This window comes from Camelus dromedarius, chromosome 7 (assembly GCF_036321535.1).
Source record: "Camelus dromedarius isolate mCamDro1 chromosome 7, mCamDro1.pat, whole genome shotgun sequence".
NCBI lineage: Eukaryota > Metazoa > Chordata > Mammalia > Artiodactyla > Camelidae > Camelus > Camelus dromedarius.
This window is the reverse complement of record NC_087442.1, coordinates 11,153,140-11,175,779: the sequence shown is the minus strand read 5'-3', so window position 1 is coordinate 11,175,779 and position 22,640 is coordinate 11,153,140. Positions and strand designations below refer to the sequence as shown.

Sequence of the window (22,640 nt, the reverse complement as noted above, 5' to 3'; positions counted from 1 at the left end):
TAGTTGTTTCATATTCTTTTTTTTGCCATTAAGCATAATGTGTCATGGCTATTTGGGTAGAAGTCATTTTGTAACCATATGTTTTCGCTTCTGTTGGGTAAAAACCTAGAAGTAAAATTGCTAGGCTGGGTCAGTGTATGTTTAACTGTTGAAGAAAATGCCAAATTATTTTCTAAAGTAGCCGTACTGTTTCCCATCACTAACAGTAATTGAGAGTTACAGTTTTCTATATCCTCACCAACACTTGTTACCAGTTTTTAAAATTTTAACCATTCTAGTAGATGTATAGTGCATCTCATTATGGATTTTATTTGCATTTCCTTGATGTGGGACATCTTATAATATGTTTTTGGCTATTTGTATATCTTCTTATATGAGGTATCAGTTTACATCTTTCACCCATTTTTCTATTGTGTCATTCTGTCTTTTTGTTATTGAGCTGTAGGAGTTATGTGTTAATCCCGTCTTTTATCAGATATATCATTTGCTCTCCCTGTCTGTGACTGCCCCTTCAATTCCATGATGGTGTCTTGCAAAGAGCAAAGTTAAATTTTGATAAAAATCAGTTTATTCATGCTTTTCTTTTATGATTTGTGCTTCTTGTATCTTGGCCTAAAAAGGGTTCTGGTACCCTGTTACAATTCCAGTCTCTAAACTTAAGAACTGTATTTATTAATGGGCTAAGTTTTCCCCATCTATTGGTAAGTAGGTATTTTTCCTTAAATGAAGTCTATGTGAAAGATAAAATTTTAATCAAGGATTTGTTTAGTGAATAAGAAATTATAGCAAAAAGAATTAATGGCCATGATGAGGTATTCAACACTCCACTTCAGTGACATTCTTGCCAATATGCCTGTGGACTATTTGCATCCTTAGATCATGCCCCATGTATACTGGGGTGGCTAGGCAGGAAGTGATGCTGTTATCATGATGAGGGATAATGCGGTCAGTTTTGCACATGTTGAGTTTGAGATGCCTGTGGGATATCCTGGTTGGGATAGATAGTACAGAGCTTGGAAATATGGGTGTGATGATTTAGAGACTAATGAGTAGAATGATAAACCGATAAATAGAAATTATACACTGGATTTAAAGATTAATCAGTTAGAAATTGTTTTTGAAGAATACACTTTTATAAAAAAGAAATTCTCTTTTTTGTAGCTCTTGGGACTGACTTTAACTTTTTTTGGTAACAGCTTTATTGAGGTATTTTACACACTATATAATTCACCCATTTAAAATGTACAATTCAGTGGTTTTAGTATATTCACTAAGTTGTGCAGCCATTACACAACCCATTTTAGACCAATTTCTTCACTCCCAAAATAAGCCGTGTGCCTTTCAGATATCACCCCTCAGTTCTGCCACCGGCCCCCTTCTCTCCAGCCCTGGGCGTCTACTAATCTACTTTCTGTGACTGTACATGTATGTATGCTGAACATTTCATGTAAATGGAATCATGTAGAGTCATATTAATAGAAAAATGGTCTTTTATGACCAGCTTCTTTCACTTAGCATGTTTTCAAGATTCAATCATGATGTATCTGTACCTTATTCTTTCTGTATGGCTGAATAATATTCCATTGTATGGATATACCACATTTTATATATCGATTTATTAGTTGATGGACATTTGAGTTGTTTTCACTTTTTTACTATTATGAATGATGCTGCTATGAACATCTGTGTACAAGTTTTTTTATAAACATATTTTTTTCAATTCTCTTGGGTACATAGCTAAAAGTAGGATTTCCATGTCATATGGCAACTCTGTGTTTAAATTTATGGGGAACTTCTAGATTCTTTTACAAAGAGACTACTTCACTATTAAACATTCCACTAGCAGAGCATGAGGGGTTGAATTTCTCTACATCCTTGTCAACACTTGTTATTATCTGTTTTTTTGAGTATCATCATCCTAGTGGGTATGAAGTAATACCTCATGTGGTTTTGATTGATTTAATTTCCCTAATAACAAGCCACTGAGCATCTTTTCATGTGCTTACTGGCCACTTATATATCTTCTTTGGAGAAATGGCTATTACTATCCAGTGCCAATTTTTAAATTAGATTGCCTTTTTATTATTTAATTGTAAATATTCATTATGTATTCTATTTACAAATCCCTCATCTGTTGTTTGATTTGCAAATATCTTCTCCCAATCAGTGGATAGTCTTCACATTATTAAGAGTGTCCATTTGAAGCACAAAAGTTTTTCATTTTGATGAAGTCAAATTAATGTTTCTTTTTTTTTTGTTTGTGCTTTTTGTGTTATACTAAAAAACTATTGCCAAATCCAAGGTCACAAAGATTTACCCTTGTTTTCTTCTGAGAGTTTCATAGTATAAGCATTTAGGGCATTAATCCACTTTGTGTTAACTTTTGCATATGGTATGAGGTTGGGATCCAACTTCATTCTTTTGTATATGCATATCCAGTTGTCCCAGCACAATTTGAGAAATGACTATTCTTTTATCATTAAATTGTTTTGACACCCTTGTTGAAAATCAATTGACTTTAAATGTGAAGATATATATCTTCATCTATTAATCTACTTTCTGTAGCTATACATCTATGTATGCTAAACACTTCATATAAATGAAATCATGTGGAGTCATATAAATAAAACAAATTATATATATATTTATGTATATTTAAATATAAATATATAATATGGACACAGAAATAAACCTTCCCTTAAAATTACATATATATTTATTTACACACACATATATTTTTCGTTCTTATGCCAGTACCACACTCTCTTGATTATGGTTGCTTTGAAGTAAGATTTGAAATCAGGAAGCAAGCATCTTCTAACTTTCTTCTTTTTTTAAGAACATGCCTTTTTTGAAGCAGGTTTTCTCAACCTTGATAATGCTGACATTTTGGGATAGATAGTTATTATTGATGGTGGCTGAACTGTGAACTGTAAGATGTTTAACAACACCCCCAACCTTTACCCATGAGATGCCACAAGCACTCTCCCCAACTCCAAGATGTAACAACCAAATATGTCTCTAGATATTGCCAAATGTTCCACCAGCAAAATCACTGCTGGTTGAGAACCAGCGTTGTAAGGGAATCTAGGATCTTTTCTACAGCTTGAGCTAATTAGGACTAGATGATTGATGCTGTATTGGGTTTATAGCACCACACTTACTGTGTAAAATCAGCCCACTATGAGCAATATATGTCAAAAACTTCAGGGAAAAACAATTTTCTATTAAAATTTTAGTTTCTTACAACAAATGTATGTTAGCCTCAAGGTAAGAAATCAATAGTCCCTGAAAGTTTTAAACTTTCACACTTATTAACTTCTATAAAGAAGCTCTTTGCTCTTTTTCACCAAACACACATAGAAATTCAAATTTAAAACACAAAGGTACAGAATAAGTATACCTTTAATTTAATTTTTCTGGTAACAAGTTTGTGATCATTTGTTGAACTTTTTTTTACTTATATTTTAGGAGATTTAATAATCAATTCAAGGTTAATCTTAAGTCATTTATATTAATAGAATCCCATTCTTTAAAATGTTTAAATTAAAGCTGCTAAAAGAGGCTATAGTGTTTGCTTAGGTTACATTTTCTACCAGGGCTAAATTAAAAAATATGGGTTTTATAATTGTTTGTTTCCACAAGAGTGGCGGTAATTTAGAAAACAAAGAAGAGCATTAGTGGTTCAGCGAGAGACTATGTGGGAATATTGGTAAGAGATGGAATGTTGACAAGTCCCAAGAACAAGACATGAAATGAGACTGACTTTTCAGAGATAGGAATTCAAGAAGCCACCTGAAAAGAATGAGTAAACTGGACATCAATTAAGGAGTATTTCAAGGAGGAGATGTGTAGAAAAAGAGGCTAAAAACCCTGAACATCATGACAAGATATTTAGATTCATTATACCGTGTCACTGGTGATTTTGAAAGGACCAGATTCAGTGAAAAAAGGAAACAGAGGAGCTGTAGTGTAGCAGATGTAGAACTGAATTGTAAGTTGAGCACACAGACATAACAAGTCGAAGCTACTTTTTTTTTTTTTTGAGACATATGACAGCAAAAAGGAGATGTGGTAGCCTGACATAGAATCAAGTAAAGGATTTGTCAGAATGGAGAGCCCTGGAGTATGACTGGAACCTGGAAGAGCAGAGAGAGTATGGTGGAGATTGAGGGAGTAAGTCCTATAGAGGCAGAAGGGCTTGGGGTGTAGAGCACCATGGAAGGATGCACTAAGAATAGGGAGAGACGAGTAGGGAGGAAGATGAAGATGATGATGACTTTGATGATGATAGTGAACACCAAATTTTGAGCACTTATTCTGCACAAGCAGCATGTGATGTACGTCACTGCCATGATTCTATTATTTCTCCATTAATTCTATTAACAGATTCTATTACTAGCTCCATTTTACAGGTGATAGTGTTAAGTAACGTGCCTGAGTTTGCACAATGACTAAGTACACAAGGGGGGATTTGAATCCACGTCAATCTAACTTGAAAGCCTGAATTCCTAACCACCCTCCTCAGCTTTGAGCCATTATCATCACAGCCACGTGAATTCTCATGGCTATGTGCATGCTCTGTAGGCACAGAAAAAAAGAAAACTCAGTAGCCTCCACAGTTTTTCACCTGTGGTGTCTTGCCTTAGTTCAGCCCAGATTCTCTTGTATTTTCAACCTCGTGACCCTCACCTCAAAACACCCTTTTCCATATGTACTAACCTGGGGGGAAATATTCCCTCAGGGACCATCTTTAGTGGTCCTCAGAGGGGTCATGATTATCCTGATCACTGTGATCCCGTGGAGGTATTTTCTGACTGTATGCAAGATCGTCTGCTACAGATGAAACAATGAGTAGTTACTTACTCTTTTTTCTTGCTTGCAGACACCTATGAAAATGGAAACTACTTCTTGGCAAACTTTACAGCAGCTCAGGTAAGACTATTTTATTGAATTTTATAAATCCTCTCCCACTTGTTTAACAGATTAAATATTATTGGTAAAATGTGTAAATATAATATCCCTTTAGTATCCCCCTTTACATTTATAAATCAGGTCTGTTGACATTAAAGAAGAAACGGTTCTTATTTTGACAATTATCCAGTATGCCATCACTCTGTGAAAAGAAACTTGTAATTCATGTAATGCTGGGGGAAAATGAATCCTTAATGTGTGATGCATTTAGGAGATGAGATAACATTTTCTGGCTGATAAAATTTTGAAGGATAAGCGGTAGATTGGCTATCTGTTGCACAACAGTGGTGCATAACAAACAGCCTCAAAACAATTAATGCTTTTTTAGCTCATAGATTTGCAGTGTTCAGATGCTCTACGCTGGATTTGGCTGGTCTTGGCTGGCTCACTTCCGTCTGCAATCAGTCATGAGAATGTTAGGCTGCTTGGATGATCTGGGCGGGGGGTGGGGGCAGGGGAAGGCGTCACATATCGGGGAGGGGCACAGTCAGATGGCTTTATGGGCAGGTCTGGGCATGAGCGTTTCCGAATTATGAAAGAGGGCAAAAATAGAAGTAGAAATGCCTAAGCACTTAAAAAAAAAAAAACCTCAGTTTGCATCAAGTTGACTAATATCTCATTAGCAGGGCAAAGTCACATGGCCAAGCCCAGAGGCAAAGGTGGAACAGAATGCCCCATGGTGATGGTGGTGGGGGCACTGCAAAATTACATGGAAAGGGGGATGGGTAGGGAGGGGTGAATAATTGGAGATGATCCTACAGTCAGTCTACCAGGCATGTTAAATGATTCCATGGACAATCTATATAATTCTTAATAAAGTAGGAGGATCATTCTATGCCAGACCTATACTCTGCTTCTCAATAATGTTAACCTGCTGGTTTAACTAAGGAATACTATAACAACAGTGCTTTTTCTACATAATAGTGCTTCAAGTATTTGAAGGTATCTGTCATATATCCCCTCTGTCTTCTCTTCCTGGAATTGTACATCTGACTTCATACATCCTCTGTTTTGTGCTTATACTGGTTTCCAGATTTGATTATTCTGTTTGGACTGCAGTTAGTCTAGATTTCTCGTAAAGCATGGTGCTCAGGAGAGAGAGAATATCTTAGAGCTTCACTACAACACGCAGTCTTGTGGTAGCCACTAGCCACAAGTGGCTGCTGAGCATTTGAAATATGACTAGCTTAGTTTCAAATATTTAAAAGATTATAAAATATCTCACTAATATTTTCTACTCAGTATGTGTTAAACTAACAATATTTGGGATAGATTGGGTTAAATAAAACATATTTTCAAATCAGTTTATCCTGTTTCTCTTTACTTTTTAAAAATGTAGCTATAAGAAAATGCTAAATTACACATATGGTTTGCATTACACTTCTATAGGTTGGCATGGACTTCCTACTGCACATCAGACAACCTTCGAACCTTAGTGACATGAAACAATAAATGTTTATTTGGCTCATTGCCTAACTATTAGCTCCTTTGAACTAGACTCTATTTTCTTACTGTTATTCCCTCACACTGTGTTAATTTTTTTGAACACGTGTATCAGATCTTTGGCAAATATAAATCTCCTGGTCAACTAAAACCTTCAAGTTATTTTCATAGACATGATTATTAGGTTATGCCATCTCCATCCTGCATTTGCCTTTTTGAAACTAAATGCAAGACTTTGTATATTAATTAAGCATGTAACATCTCTTCTTAATTTAAGAAAAGTTGGAGATTTCTTATTTTTCTTCCCAAAATATTATTTTTTAATGAAGCTGTTGATCTAGAAATCCTGGATTTTAGTTCTATTTTTATTGCTAAATAGTTATTCAACCAAAGGAAGGTATTTCTCCTGTTTATCTGTTTCTTAATTATAAAATACTAGATTTCCCATATATAGCTTCCAACTCTAAAATTCCATTCTTCTTTTGTTCCTAAGTAGTGATAAATGGATTCTTATTTCTATGTGATATTTGATGGAATTTTTCCTAAGGATCAGTGGCTTGAAATGAAAGCAAGCTTCCTCTGGGAGTAATTATTATCAGTGGTGGTCTAGCTGGTACGGGGTTATGAGGGTTGGGAGCTGCTTTGTAGTACTTGCTAATTTCTGTGGTATACGTACTCCCACTATGTTAGCCAATTTCAGGCTATCAACTGGCTTGTAAAATTCCAGGCAATTCAAGAACAAGCTCCAGCACACTCATTTACTTCGTGTTATATTCCTTTTTCTTCATTTTCCCTTGACTCTGGTTGTTCAGTCAGTCACAAAGGTCTTGCTAATTCTCCATAATGCCAAGTGAACATATTTCTTTGTCTACTATAGCTATCGAGTTGAAGTGTTTGTAGCTTCACTCTACTGCACCTATCTCCATGATTTATTGCTTAAAATCTTCATCAGCTTATCTTACAGACTTAAGCAGTCTCATTTCTCTACTCAGCACCAGCTTCAGTAGCCCTTGCACTCGGCAGTCGGGCTATTCACCATGTCCCTGCCTCTCCCCACCGCATTCCTTTCCCTAGTCCTTTTGCCTTTATGAACTTCATCCATCCTCTCAGGCCTTCTCAAGTTCATGTCCTTCCTAAGACCTTTCTTTTAATTTTTTTAATTACTTTTTTTTAGAGTTTTTTAAATTTTATTTTTTTATTAACATGTAGTTGATTTACAATGTTAGCTTCAGGTGTACAGCAGAGCAATTCAGTTATACATACACGTAAGTCCTTTCCTGACTACCCTAGCCCCCCAGTGATTTCTTTTTTTCTCTTATCACCCATAATGAATATTCGCTATGATTTTCATTTAGGTCTTTATCATGTACCATCTCATGGCTTACCTCACATTATTTTAACTCTTATATTAATATTTAAAACAGGTCATGATTTAGATAAAGTCCTGTATTTGCTGCAAACTGTCCTTAGTCAGGGGACCGTTTACCATAATTCTTTGTTCAACCTGTGTTAACTCATATAGTGCTATGCATGTGGGCCCATCACAAGTCCAACCATCTGTGTGTCATTTAGTTCTCACTCCATCTCCCAGAGCCTCAGTTTTCTCATCTGTAAAAGAGATAATGATGCTTTCTTTTCAAAATCATTGTAAGAATTAGTAATAATACAGGTAAAATAATTTTCATAATGTTGATACATAAACCTATTTTTGGCATCATCAAACTTACTGTAGCAAGTACTCAGGCAGCAAGTCTTTATGAAGTGTTAAAGAATAAAAACAGCAACCCAGTACAGTAGTAGTTTGAGGGTTTTTTTTTTAAACATTTTAATGTGGAATATAGCCTATCAACAGATGTATTATGAATTTTTTCTCTTTATACATTCTTTGCAGAATGTATTGCAAATCCAGACCATACACAATAAGTATTTGAGTGACTCTAATCCACTGAAAGTTGGAAGTATTAGTATCTGGGGCATAAATTCTACATATGTAACACAAGTCACTTGTACCTATGACAACCAGCAATTCATGGTGATGGATTTCAAGAGTGACCCTTATAATCAGGTATGTCTCAGTGGAATGTTATCGTATCATATATTTTTATTGCTCTGCAAAATTATCACCACTATTATTATCATTGTTCTATTTACTTATATTTGGAAGTTTACAGATATGTGCAATAGGTGTGCTCCTGAAAAGTGGCCAGCATTGAATTATATTGTAAAGTGCACATTAGTGACCCTCCAGTCCAGGGATCAGTGATCAACAGTCTGATGAAATCCTTTCCATGTGTTTCCCAAAGAAACTGTACTGTGTGCCAAGGTTGGTCCACCAGGCTAGTGCAACAAAACTTCCTTCCATGGCAGAGGTTAAAGCAAAGGAAGAGTGATCCTCTAAAATTGTTGGCAATTTTCCCCCACCTTCCTAAAAATCGCTCCTATCCCTGGTAGAACTGATAGATCTTACAAGTTCGTGAAAATTGGCAATAAATGTGGTGATCATCAAAATGAGTATATTTCACTAGTACATGAAGTGGGATTATTCGGTTAACCAAAACAGAGTGACATAAGTAGCAGACCCTACGGGACCCTCTAGTAGACTCCGCTTTACTTACCAGAGCCAGCTAATTGGAAGGCGAGTTACCAGCAGAGATATCAAGAGTCGCCACAGAGGTGGAAGTATCCCACGTTAGAACACTAGCCCTGTTATCAGTATGGTTTCTGACACATAGAGGGTGGTTTGGAAAAGTGACAAGGCTTAGTTCCTGTTTTCTAAAAGATGAAGAAAAGAGTGCCCAGCTGGTATTTGGATTTTGGAAAATGACCCTCTGAACACTCACAAAGATTCTTTCTTTATAGTCTCTTCTTGTTAGGTCCTTCAAAACATTTTTCCTGAACTATATTGAGTTCAAAACCACCCACTGCAAGTAATTACTTCCAGTTAAGGCAATGCAGAATATCTTTTAATGCCTTCTTTTGGGGACACTTCGGAGCATATCAGATGCTTATTATGTTCCAGGCACCAGATGTTGAGGATGGTGACACATGAAAACAGGAAGGTTAAGCCTAGTGGCAAAATAACGAGGCTTTTATAAACACTGGTTTTACTCAAAAATGCATCTACCTGGGAGCAGTGTGGTCCTGACTAAATGAAGTTGAAAGAAACAGATTCCAGCATAGGGATTATACACACAGCATGTCTCCATATCTACTTGTCAGAATCATTGGGACCTGAAAAGGAATCTTCACATAGTTTCATTACTCTCTAGAAAAAGAATGAATGCATCGTTTTTTGCTATACTCTAATTTGACGTATAACTTAAATGTGATATTTAAGAAGTTCTGAAATACCAACTTTATCTATTGTTTTCCGGCAGACACTAACTGTTCAATTGACAGACAAGATTATCAGCCTGGAAAAATTAACGGAGGTTACTTGGATTCATGGTGATCCTACAGTTTCTACCACACCTATGACAAGTACCTTGCCAATGACTTCTTCTCATCCGTCTACATCTACTACGAAGGCTACCACTGCTGATACTGTTACCACCGGTGCTGCTACATCCAGTACCACGACTGCCAGCACTAGCGCCACTCTTCCTGTCACCACCACGTTTTACCCAACAAGTGCTACTCAAGCTACAACTGCTACTACCATTTATAACGCCACTACGCCTTCCTCTACAAATACTACTACTGGTAGCCCCAATGTTACCCATCCTGCCACAACTGTGCCTTTCTCAACAACTACCACTGAATTTACAACTGCTACTACCATTTATAATACCACTACGCCTTCCCCTCCAAGTACTCCTCCTAGTAGCCCTAATGTTACCCATCCTGCCACAACCATGCCTTTCTCAACAACTACCACTGAATTCACAACTGCTGCTACCATTTATACCACTACGCCTTCCTCTACAAATACTACTACTGGTGGCCCTAATGCTACCCTTCCTGCCACAACCGTGCCTTTCTCAACAAATGCCACTGAATTCACAACTGCTGCTACCATTTATACCACTATGCCTTCCTCTACAAATACTACTACTGGTGGCCCTAATGCTACCCTTCCTGCCACAACCGTGCCTTTCTCAACAAATGCCACTGAATTCACAACTGCTACTACCATTTATACCACTACGCCTTCCTCTACAAATACTACTACTGGTGGCCCTAATGCTACCCTTCCTGCCACAACCGTGCCTTTCTCAACAACTACCACTGAATTCACAACTGCTGCTACCATTTATACCACTACACCTTCCTCTACAAATACTACTACTGGTGGCCCTAATGCTACCCTTCCTGCCACAACCGTGCCTTTCTCAACAAATGCCACTGAATTCACAACTGCTGCTACCATTTATACCACTACGCCTTCCTCTACAAATACTACTACTGGTGGCCCTAATGCTACCCTTCCTGCCACAACCGTGCCTTTCTCAACAAATGCCACTGAATTCACAACTGCTGCTACCATTTATACCACTACACCTTCCTCTACAAATACTACTACTGGTGGCCCTAATGCTACCCTTCCTGCCACAACCGTGCCTTTCTCAACAAATGCCACTGAATTCACAACTGCTGCTACCATTTATACCACTACGCCTTCCTCTACAAATACTACTACTGGTGGCCCTAATGCTACCCTTCCTGCCACAACCGTGCCTTTCTCAACAAATGCCACTGAATTCACAACTGCTGCTACCATTTATACCACTACGCCTTCCTCTACAAATACTACTACTGGTGGCCCTAATGCTACCCTTCCTGCCACAACCGTGCCTTTCTCAACAAATGCCACTGAATTCACAACTGCTGCTACCATTTATACCACTACGCCTTCCTCTACAAATACTACTACTGGTGGCCCTAATGCTACCCTTCCTGCCACAACCGTGCCTTTCTCAACAAATGCCACTGAATTCACAACTGCTGCTACCATTTATACCACTACGCCTTCCTCTACAAATACTACTACTGGTGGCCCTAATGCTACCCTTCCTGCCACAACCGTGCCTTTCTCAACAAATGCCACTGAATTCACAACTGCTGCTACCATTTATACCACTACGCCTTCCTCTACAAATACTACTACTGGTGGCCCTAATGCTACCCTTCCTGCCACAACCGTGCCTTTCTCAACAAATGCCACTGAATTCACAACTGCTGCTACCATTTATACCACTACGCCTTCCTCTACAAATACTACTACTGGTGGCCCTAATGCTACCCTTCCTGCCACAACCGTGCCTTTCTCAACAAATGCCACTGAATTCACAACTGCTGCTACCATTTATACCACTACGCCTTCCTCTACAAATACTACTACTGGTGGCCCTAATGCTACCCTTCCTGCCACAACCGTGCCTTTCTCAACAAATGCCACTGAATTCACAACTGCTGCTACCATTTATACCACTACGCCTTCCTCTACAAATACTACTACTGGTGGCCCTAATGCTACCCTTCCTGCCACAACCGTGCCTTTCTCAACAAATGCCACTGAATTCACAACTGCTGCTACCATTTATACCACTACGCCTTCCTCTACAAATACTACTACTGGTGGCCCTAATGCTACCCTTCCTGCCACAACCGTGCCTTTCTCAACAAATGCCACTGAATTCACAACTGCTGCTACCATTTATACCACTGCGCCTTCCTCTACAAATACTACTACTGGTGGCCCTAATGCTACCCTTCCTGCCACAACCGTGCCTTTCTCAACAACTGCCACTGAATTCACAACTGCTGCTACCATTTATACCACTACACCTTCCTCTACAAATACTACTACTGGTGGCCCTAATGCTACCCTTCCTGCCACAACCGTGCCTTTCTCAACAAATGCCACTGAATTCACAACTGCTGCTACCATTTATACCACTACGCCTTCCTCTACAAATACTACTACTGGTGGCCCTAATGCTACCCTTCCTGCCACAACCGTGCCTTTCTCAACAAATGCCACTGAATTCACAACTGCTGCTACCATTTATACCACTACGCCTTCCTCTACAAATACTACTACTGGTGGCCCTAATGCTACCCTTCCTGCCACAACCGTGCCTTTCTCAACAAATGCCACTGAATTCACAACTGCTGCTACCATTTATACCACTACGCCTTCCTCTACAAATACTACTACTGGTGGCCCTAATGCTACCCTTCCTGCCACAACCGTGCCTTTCTCAACAAATGCCACTGAATTCACAACTGCTGCTACCATTTATACCACTACGCCTTCCTCTACAAATACTACTACTGGTGGCCCTAATGCTACCCTTCCTGCCACAACCGTGCCTTTCTCAACAAATGCCACTGAATTCACAGCTGCTGCTACCATTTATACCACTACGCCTTCCTCTACAAATACTACTACTGGTGGCCCTAATGCTACCCTTCCTGCCACAACCGTGCCTTTCTCAACAAATGCCACTGAATTCACAACTGCTGCTACCATTTATACCACTACGCCTTCCTCTACAAATACTACTACTGGTGGCCCTAATGCTACCCTTCCTGCCACAACCGTGCCTTTCTCAACAAATGCCACTGAATTCACAACTGCTGCTACCATTTATACCACTACGCCTTCCTCTACAAATACTACTACTGGTGGCCCTAATGCTACCCTTCCTGCCACAACCGTGCCTTTCTCAACAAATGCCACTGAATTCACAACTGCTGCTACCATTTATACCACTACGCCTTCCTCTACAAATACTACTACTGGTGGCCCTAATGCTACCCTTCCTGCCACAACCGTGCCTTTCTCAACAACTGCCACTGAATTCACAACTGCTGCTACCATTTATACCACTACGCCTTCCTCTACAAATACTACTACTGGTGGCCCTAATGCTACCCTTCCTGCCACAACCGTGCCTTTCTCAACAAATGCCACTGAATTCACAACTGCTGCTACCATTTATACCACTACACCTTCCTCTACAAATACTACTACTGGTGGCCCTAATGCTACCCTTCCTGCCACAACCGTGCCTTTCTCAACAACTACCACTGAATTCACAACTGCTGCTACCATTTATACCACTACGCCTTCCTCTACAAATACTACTACTGGTGGCCCTAATGCTACCCTTCCTGCCACAACCGTGCCTTTCTCAACAAATGCCACTGAATTCACAACTGCTGCTACCATTTATACCACTACGCCTTCCTCTACAAATACTACTACTGGTGGCCCTAATGCTACCCTTCCTGCCACAACCGTGCCTTTCTCAACAAATGCCACTGAATTCACAACTGCTGCTACCATTTATACCACTACGCCTTCCTCTACAAATACTACTACTGGTGGCCCTAATGCTACCCTTCCTGCCACAACCGTGCCTTTCTCAACAAATGCCACTGAATTCACAACTGCTACTACCATCTATAATACCACTACGCCTTCCCCTACCAGTACTCCTCCTAGTAGCCCTAATGTTACCCTTCCTGCCACAGCCGTGCCTTTCTCAACAAATGCCACTGAAATTACAACTGCTACTACTATTTATAATACCACTACGCCTTCTTCTACAAATACTTCTACTGTTAGCCCTAATGTTACTTTTCCTGTCGCAACCGTGCCTTTCTCAACAAATGCCACTGAAATTACATCTAGTACTACCATTTATAAAACCACTACACCTTCCCCTACAAATGCTACTTCTGACAGCACTAATGTGTCTCTTCCTGTCACAACCGTGCCTTCCCTGACAGGTGCTACTGAATTTACAACTGATGCTACTATTCCTAATGCCACTACACCTTCCCCTACAAATACTACTGCTGCCTAACACTAATGTTACACTTCTATCACAGTCAATTCTTTTCTAACAAGTTCTTTTATATTTACAACTAGTACTACTGTTCCTAATAGCAGTACACCTTCCCCTATAATTAAAAAAAATTTGTTTTAAGTATTACAAATATTACCTTATATGTTTTAAATACCTCTACTCCTGATAGAACAACAATGGATGCTTCTGCTGTTGCGTCTTCTTACACTGCAAATGTCATAAATGCTTCTCTAGTTCCAGAATTACTACTCAAGGCAGCATAATTCCTACAGACATCTCTTTAAAACAGATATTGCAGATAGAAGATAATCAATTAACCAATATGTGGCTCATTGCTACAGAAGTTTTCACAAATATTAGCACTAGCTTTTACTAATATGGCTACTCCAAATGCTGTAGACATTGCAGAGACATCTAAAGATGTATTCATTACTAACTGCGTAAGTGTAATTTAAGAAGTTGTGAATACTTCTTTTGCAGCCAGAATAGGTAATACTATTTAAAAAATTATAACTCCTATACCCCAGCAATTAAACAATAGATATTTTATATATCTTTGCTACAGACTCCACAGATGATTTTTCTCTCCCAGATAAAATCACATTGGCTGTAGTTATTGAAATAACCCAACTTGTTCTTTGGTTAGAGGAGATAATGCCTTAATGAGAACACTGATAGTAGCTGGCAATCAAATGACCACCATGGTAGCAGCTATTAATATTATAGTAGATTATTTCATTATTAATGCTGAAAGTCACACTTTATTCTCCTATGGATTTTCCCCATACCATGACTACCAATATGGTAATTTGCCATTCTACGTCCTGAAACTATTGTTGCTTCTAAAGAGAGCCTAGCTGTAACTATAGATATGGAAAATGCTGCCATTGGAGATCATGTATATACTTTGACTCTTGGAACTGAGATAATTAGAAATATTATGTTACTTTTGCTATCATAGAAAACAAGAATAGAATTATAGATGTTAAAAACGTAACTCCCAAAGTTTGCAACCATTATTTTCACAGGTACTATTGATAATCTTACTACAGATTTGGTATTTCTATTTATAAACACTAAACGTACTTCCAGGAACTTACAATTAAACTTATATAATTTCTTAGAGATAATCTTAGGCTGCTGCTGTTACCACTAATGACTGAATGTACTTACCATGCTCTGAGTTTTCTATAGACCAGAAATAGCCCAGACAGAGATGAGTGTGTAGAGATATGGCAGAGGGGAGACAGTTTCTGCTCTTCAGATCGGAGTTCATAATCTTGTTTGCTCTCTCTTTTATTTACCAGCGTTTCCTTCTGTATTTTACTGTCTAGACTCTCCTTCAGTGTGTTAGGACTTTCCGCAGGTTCTTGGTCTTTCATACCCAAATTCACCATTTATTCTTGACCTGTTACTTTCTGAGATCACCCAGACCCCTGTGAACAGATTCATGGTCATAACCAAATATTGCCATTTGGGTGCTACTGAAGGCTTAATCCTAGGGCAGTTTTATGAAAATGTAGTCTGGGGAACCATGGGAGGCCCCAAAACTTTGGGGTCCATAAGGTTGAGCCTCTTTTCATACTAATACCACAGTGTTTTTGCCTTTTTCACCCATTCTCTCATGGGTATACAGTGCCATTTTCCAGAAACTATGTTCTGTCACAACAGATGAACATAGAAACCAACACAATCATCTAGCTGTCTTTCATTAAGACGCTAAACAGATTTACAAAATATAAAACAATGTCATTCTTTTTGCTAACTTTTTTTTGTTTTGGAAAATAACAGTTGTCTTTCATTAAAAATACATTATTTATGTCAACAAGTACTTGATATTGTTATTTTTAATGAATGAGGAAATAAATATTTTACCAAATATTTTACAGATGGCTCCATTTTAGTTTCTAATACAGTAAGTATTAGTAGATATAATCCACCCAAACAAAGCACAGGGTCTTCACTAAATTTGAATGTAAAGAGATTCTGAGGCCAAAAAGTTTGAGAATCATTTCTGTAGGATAGAAGTATCCTAGTTTCACTCTCAAGTCCTGGTCAGATATACTATGCAAACCAAACAAAGCAAGATTCATCATTCTAAACGGTGTCAGTGGACTTGGTTTGTAGGACGAAATGAAATCTATCAGTGTTTCATCATGTTCTTTGCAGAGTATTGTTCTCTGATGGGGACTCACTGAAGAGCTCTTGTGCTCAGGGAGGCTCTGGCTTATCTCTTGCTTTAGCACTGAGACACTGTCACAATGCTTTCCCAAAGGTCACCTATGTCCAGCCTCTGCACTGTGTGGACAGGATAATAGTTATGGTTGTTCCTCAACTTTATCTGTATTAAGCGGTTTTATTTTATATAGTGGTTATACTTCTGTTCACTTAGGTGTTGTTTAAATAGGATATAAATGTTGAAATATGTATTGAAATAAACCATACACATTTTACAATAACAGCCCAGTGAATGGGGTGTGAGGCAAGATGGGCTCGGTACTTGGTACTGTACTGGGAGGAGCAGGCAGAATCTCCCGTGGCTGGAGGTGTTTCCATGGCACAAAGTGTTGGGAAAATTGCTGAGAAGTTGATCTCCACCCAGGCAGGGGCTGACTCATTTGGGCACAAGATATTTAAAGGTCTTTGAAATGCTGCTTTCACCCAAGACTAGAAGCTTAATCATAAGATAATTGTGAGAGTAAGACAAGGTATTCTAATTTCAAATTAGATTGAAGGTTATAGTTTTCCTTCTGGCAAGTTATGATTTATGATTGTAACAATTCCTGTGACCTTTATGGAGATACATATTTCAAATTCCAGCTTGCGAACAATTTAGTCTCTTATTGAATTATTAAATACATGATTCTTCAGAGAGGACTTTGGGAATAGAGATGACAGAGTGTGTTATGAATGCAACACACGTTTATTTCCAAACATATGTCCAGAAAAAAGGACACCGAGTTGGGACAGCCTTTAGGGCCTATGTAGCTAAAAATTTCCACCTCATAAAACAGTTTCCTCTAGACCGTATCTTTTCCATCCTCATCAGCATCTGATTAAATATTTCCTCAAAAGGTTGCCCATTCAATTGTTGGGCAGTATTATTTTTAAAACATTTTTCCTGGTACGAAAATAGATTTTGGTTCCTCAGCGATCTACTCATAAGCTTTAATTTTTCATCTTAAACCGTCTCTCTGATAACCTTTTGTCTTTGCTATGGTGGCTATTGTTTTCCTGTTAATTATCTAAATTAAATCTCCCTATTTCTCCAATGTCTCCCTCATAAATTCAAAATGGATTAAAGACCTAAATGTAAGACCAGAAACCATAAATCTCCTAGAGGAAAACAGAACACTCTTTGACATAGATTGTAGCAATATTTTGGGGGATCTGTCTCCTAAAGCAAAGGAAATAAAAGCAAAAAAACCCAAATGGGATCCAATAAACTTAAAAGCTTTTGCACAGCACAGGAAACCATCGACAAAATGAAAAGACAACCTACTGAATGGGAGAAAATATTTGCTAATGATATGACTGACAAGGGGTTAATATCCAAAATATATGAACAGCTCATACAACTTAGCTTCAGAAAAACCCCAAACAACCCAATCAAAAAATGGGCAAAAGACCTGAATAGACATTTTTCCAAAGAGGAAATATAGATGGCCAACAGGCACTTGAAAAGATGCTCAGCATTGCCAATCATCAGAGAAATGCAAATTAAAACCACAATGAGGTATCACCTCACAGCTGTCAGAATGGCTATCATCAAAAAGTTTACAAATAACAATGTTGGTGAGGATGTGGAAAAAAGGGGACCCTTGTACACTGTTGATGGTAATATAAATTGGTGCGGCAACTGTGGAAAATGGTACAGTGATTCCTCAAGAAACTAAAAATAGAACTACCATATGACCCAGCAATTCAACCCCTGAGTATATATCTGAAAAAAAACAAAACACTAATTAGAAAAGATACATGCATCCCAATGTTCATAGTAGCATTATTTACAATTGTGAAGATATGAAAGCAACCTAAGTGTTTATCAACAGATGAATGGATAAAGAAGATATGCTATGCATATATACAATGGAATACTACTCAGCTATAAAAGAGAATAACAGCTTCCATTTGCAACAATGTGGATGGACTTAGAGGGTATTGTGCTAAGTGAAATAAATCAGTCAGAGAAAGACAAATATTGTATGATGTCGCTTGTATAATGAATCTAAAAAATACAGCAATCTAGTGAATATAATAAAAAAAGAAGCAAAATCACAGATAAAGAGAAACCAGTGGTTACCAGTGGGAGAAAGAAGTGTGGAGGGACAACATAGAGGTAGGGGACTGAGAGGTACAAAGTTTTATGTGTAAAATAAGCTACAAGTATGTATTTTGCAACACAGGGAATTAGCCAATATTTTATAATAACTATAGATGGAGTATAATCTTTAAAAATTGTGATTTACTGTATTGTACACATGTAACTTACCTAATACTGTATATCAACTATATTTCAATAAAAAAGAAAAAATGCCTATTTACTTAAATTTCATCATCTTGTGGCTAAATAATTGTTTATAAAATTCTAGTGAGTTGCAGCTCTAAGAAATACATGTAATGACTCTTCTGTGATGCCTGACAGCTGAAATTAATTCAGGGGCATACTCTAGCTTCCAGGCTGGAGGTTCTCTGCTCAGAGCGGTCAAAAAGTCTTGCTGAATAACTGACAATTTTCCTAAATCTACTTTTTTTCCAGGTGAATCTTTATGTATCTTTTTTTTTCCTTAAATTTTGCTCCATTTTCATACTCTCTTTGTATAGGTCCTATGCTTGTTTCTTTTTTAAAAAATTAACGTTTATTTTGAAATAAGCTTGGAGAAAAGTCACAAGAATAGTATAGAGAACTTCAGTATACTCTTCATCCAGATTTCCCCAATTATCCATGAATTATAAATTGTTTACCATTTTCTCTTCTCTCTCTTGCACACACATGTGCACACACACAAGTGTGTGATTTTAGAGTCTGTAGACATGATGTCTTGAATGTCATAAAATGTCTTAGTGTAGATTTCCTAAAACCCAAGAACGTATTCTTACATAACCACAATATAATCAGCCAGATCAGGACATTAATATTCATACAATGCCACCAATAAACAGGTAGCAGTAAAATTCCACCAATCATTCCCAAACTGTTCTTTATAAAAAACACAAAACAGCAACAACGGCAATAGCAATAAATAATAATCTGGATGAGACCACGTGTTGCGTGTTGCATTTACTTGCTTAATTGAATTTTTGTTTTTTAGGCTCCTCTACTCGGGAACTATTCCTCAGTCTCTCTTTTTCTTTCATGATTTTTACATTTTGGCAATTATGAGCCAGATCTTTGTAGATTATTTCTCATTTGGGGTTTGGCTAATATTTCCTCATGATGACACTGAGGTTTTACATTTTTTTTTTGACGGGTATAGAATTGATGTTATGTCATTCCTGGTAGATGTCAGGAGGCACGTGTTGTCCGTTTGTCCATGGCTGGTGATGCTAATTCACTTACTTGGCTGAGTTGGTGTCTGCCAGGTCTCTCTATAGCAAATCTACTATTTTTTTCTCATCACAATTAATAAATATATTATGAGGAGATATTTTGAGGCTATGTAGCTATCTGATTCCTCTCCCATTGGTTTTATCATCGATTGATAATTCTTGCCTAATTCAATTATTATAAATTTGTTAAATGGTGATTTTCTAACTTCATATTTTTTCTACATTCATTATTTGTCCTTACAAGGACTCTTCCTTCTTTGCTGTATATTTTTTGAGTGATGCTTGGTAAATAACCACGTCCCTGAGCCCCCTAAATGCACTCCTTCTCTGAGATCCTCACAGATCCTTATCTGTCCATCCAAAAAATAGACTAATTAAGAGCAGCTGAACTTCTGGTTCAGTGGTCTTCAGTCTTGGGTGCATACTGGAAACACCTGCAGAGGTTCACCATTTACTAATGCCTGGACGCTGCCCCCATCACCCAGGTGACTCCTATATATGGTCAAGGTTGCGAGCCACTGTGGCAGTGGAGTTGTGGAGTTGGAGAGCTTTCTTGCTCAGTCTCAGCTAAGTATAGCAGGAATTTAAATGTGATGAGAATTCGACAAACAGGAATAAGAAACTAAGTTAACAATTACATGAAGGAGAGAGACACAGGCAGAGGAAGGAGGAAGAGATAGGAGGAAGAAAAACAGAAGAGATGGAAAGAGAAGAGAGAGAGAGGGAGAGAGAAATGGGGCAAAGTATAAATGGATAAAGCTAGTTAAAGAGCACATGGGAACTCTTGTGGCTTTTCTATACATTTGAAATTTTATCAGAATGTTCTTATTCCATGGTTAAAGAGAGAGAATTCTTGTAAACGTTAGCTTGTGGTTTCTACTTTCAGAAAAAAGTAACGAGGGAATAAACCCTTCATTTACCCTCTAAATTTTGTATTGAGCTTATGGTAGAGGAGGTGAAGTGGGAAAGGAGTTACAGTCTTAGCATCATTCAGAGCTGACCTGAACTTAGAGACCACTGAGGGATGAGGGATGACAGAGACCCAGCTGCCGGGATGTTGTAGGAGGAAGTTGGGTTCAGCCATCTCCACCTCAACTCTGAGCCCTTCCTCTTGCTTTGTATCATTAAGCCGCCAGAAAACTGCAGTCACAAAGCACATCAATTGGAAAAAACCTTGAGGTCATCTAATTTAGGCTCCTACCCTATGTAGGAATGTTTTAAGACATCCCCTCAGCCGTGTTAAGACCCCTGTCTACTATGTATGCATAACATAAAGTGCATCCTTTTTAAACACAGAAGCAAATCGTTCCCTGTAGATTGATATAAATATAGTTCCTCTCTGGAAGCAGTCAGGGGAGGAAATGGTCCATGGCCCTGGGGAAGGTTCAGGGGCAGATGGTGTAAACTCAAGGAGAAAGTGGCCACCCGGAGGATCGTAGAAGCTTGACTTCGACTCCACAAGGTCATAGGGGTGCTTGTCCATTTCCTGTTCATTTCAGCAGCTCCTGTTCTGACCTAACGTCAAGCTCACAGATGGTGGTCAGTGAATATGTGCGTGATGACTAAATCCTGGGATAGGGAGATGGAGACGAAAATAAAATGAAAGAAGGAAAGCTAAAATAAGAACCAGATATTGAAGGGGGTACAGAGAAAGCTGTAGCGCCAGGAGCCATGCTGGGCCATGAGCTGGGTGAGGGAGCCCTGGGAGATTTTCTCGCTGCAGAACCCTGGGGTAGTTGCCCAGCTGACTTGAACTTGTCAGGGCAGACCTGAAAATAAGGCTGCAGCACAGACAGTGGTTTGTGCATCTGAAACCCAGCCAGAGAGGTTCTTCTTTTTTTCTCTCTCTCTCTAAAAGATTGGTGTTGAATGAATTTGCTTAGAGTGGGGCTCTGGGGTAACACAGATTGGAATAGAAATGTCAGACTTATCTGTTAATGGGGCAAGCCATCGAGAAAAGGTCTGTTTTGATTGTTTGAGGTTTCTGTCTAGATTCATTTTAATCTGTGTATTTCTTCCTGCTGTAGAAAGTAGTTTGTGTACCTCAAACCACTGCCAAGTGGCCTCAAGCGTGTTTTAAGATTTTTACCTCAAGGAAAGCCTCCATTTCCCTTGACAACAGAGAAGCCCAACAGTGAACACAATCTCTCCAGCTTCAGGTGAGTTGTGTTTTCTTTATAGTCATGAATTTTGAAAAATCTCTTTGACATAAAGATAGCAAGTCCCTCTGCTCACACACCATGACCCCAGAAGTGACCCCAGGCATTGAAAAGATCCAGCAGCAAGACTGCAGGGGTTGAGTGTGAATGCTGAGGATTTTGCAGAATCTCAAAATGGAGCATCCAGAATTCTCCAGGAAAAATGACAACAAAGGCTCATCACTCGTGCACTTCTCCAGCCCCAGAGGAGGGGGTGTTGCTCTGCCAGGAAGCAGGACTAGGATGCTAGACCAATGCTCTGCTCCTCAAGCAGAGACAGACAGTTTAGAGAGGCCAGCTCTCTGATCTCCAGGGAACTGAGATCCCTCCAAACACCTTGGACTATCCAGAGTAGGAGTCCCTTCTGGAGGACAGGAACAATGAGCAAGGTGATCATGGACTTGCACGCCCTTGACCTGTTCTCAGAGCCCGTCCTGCCTGCCTGGCCAGTTAGGTGATCTGAGTGTTAAGAATGTGATACTTGTTGAGTCAATAAAGACCATCTGAGGAGAGCAGGGCCCACATTAGATGTTGCATTTTGGGCAACCAGGTCCTCAGATGCCCTGAGCATCCAAGGTACCTCCCAGATGCCTCTCCTGGACCAAAGGCTCAAAGGAAAGAGATGACAACAGGAAGCAAGTTGAATTCCATTTAA

At 38.8% G+C, this 22,640-nt stretch overlaps 1 protein-coding gene across 1 annotated transcript in view; it reads left to right on the top strand.

Annotated features, from left to right (window-relative positions):
• MGAM2 (maltase-glucoamylase 2 (putative)) overlaps positions 1-16,123 on the top strand; it is an 81,686-nt gene extending 65,563 nt beyond the window's left edge. The window contains exons 45-48 of the mRNA XM_064487798.1: positions 4,886-4,935; positions 8,309-8,482; positions 9,795-11,149; positions 14,359-16,123. Coding sequence (XP_064343868.1) covers positions 4,886-4,935; positions 8,309-8,482; positions 9,795-11,149; positions 14,359-14,500 — 1,721 coding nt within the window. The 3' untranslated portion in view covers positions 14,501-16,123. The remainder of the gene's footprint in view (positions 1-4,885; positions 4,936-8,308; positions 8,483-9,794; positions 11,150-14,358) is intronic.
• Positions 16,124-22,640: the final 6,517 nt, after the last annotated feature.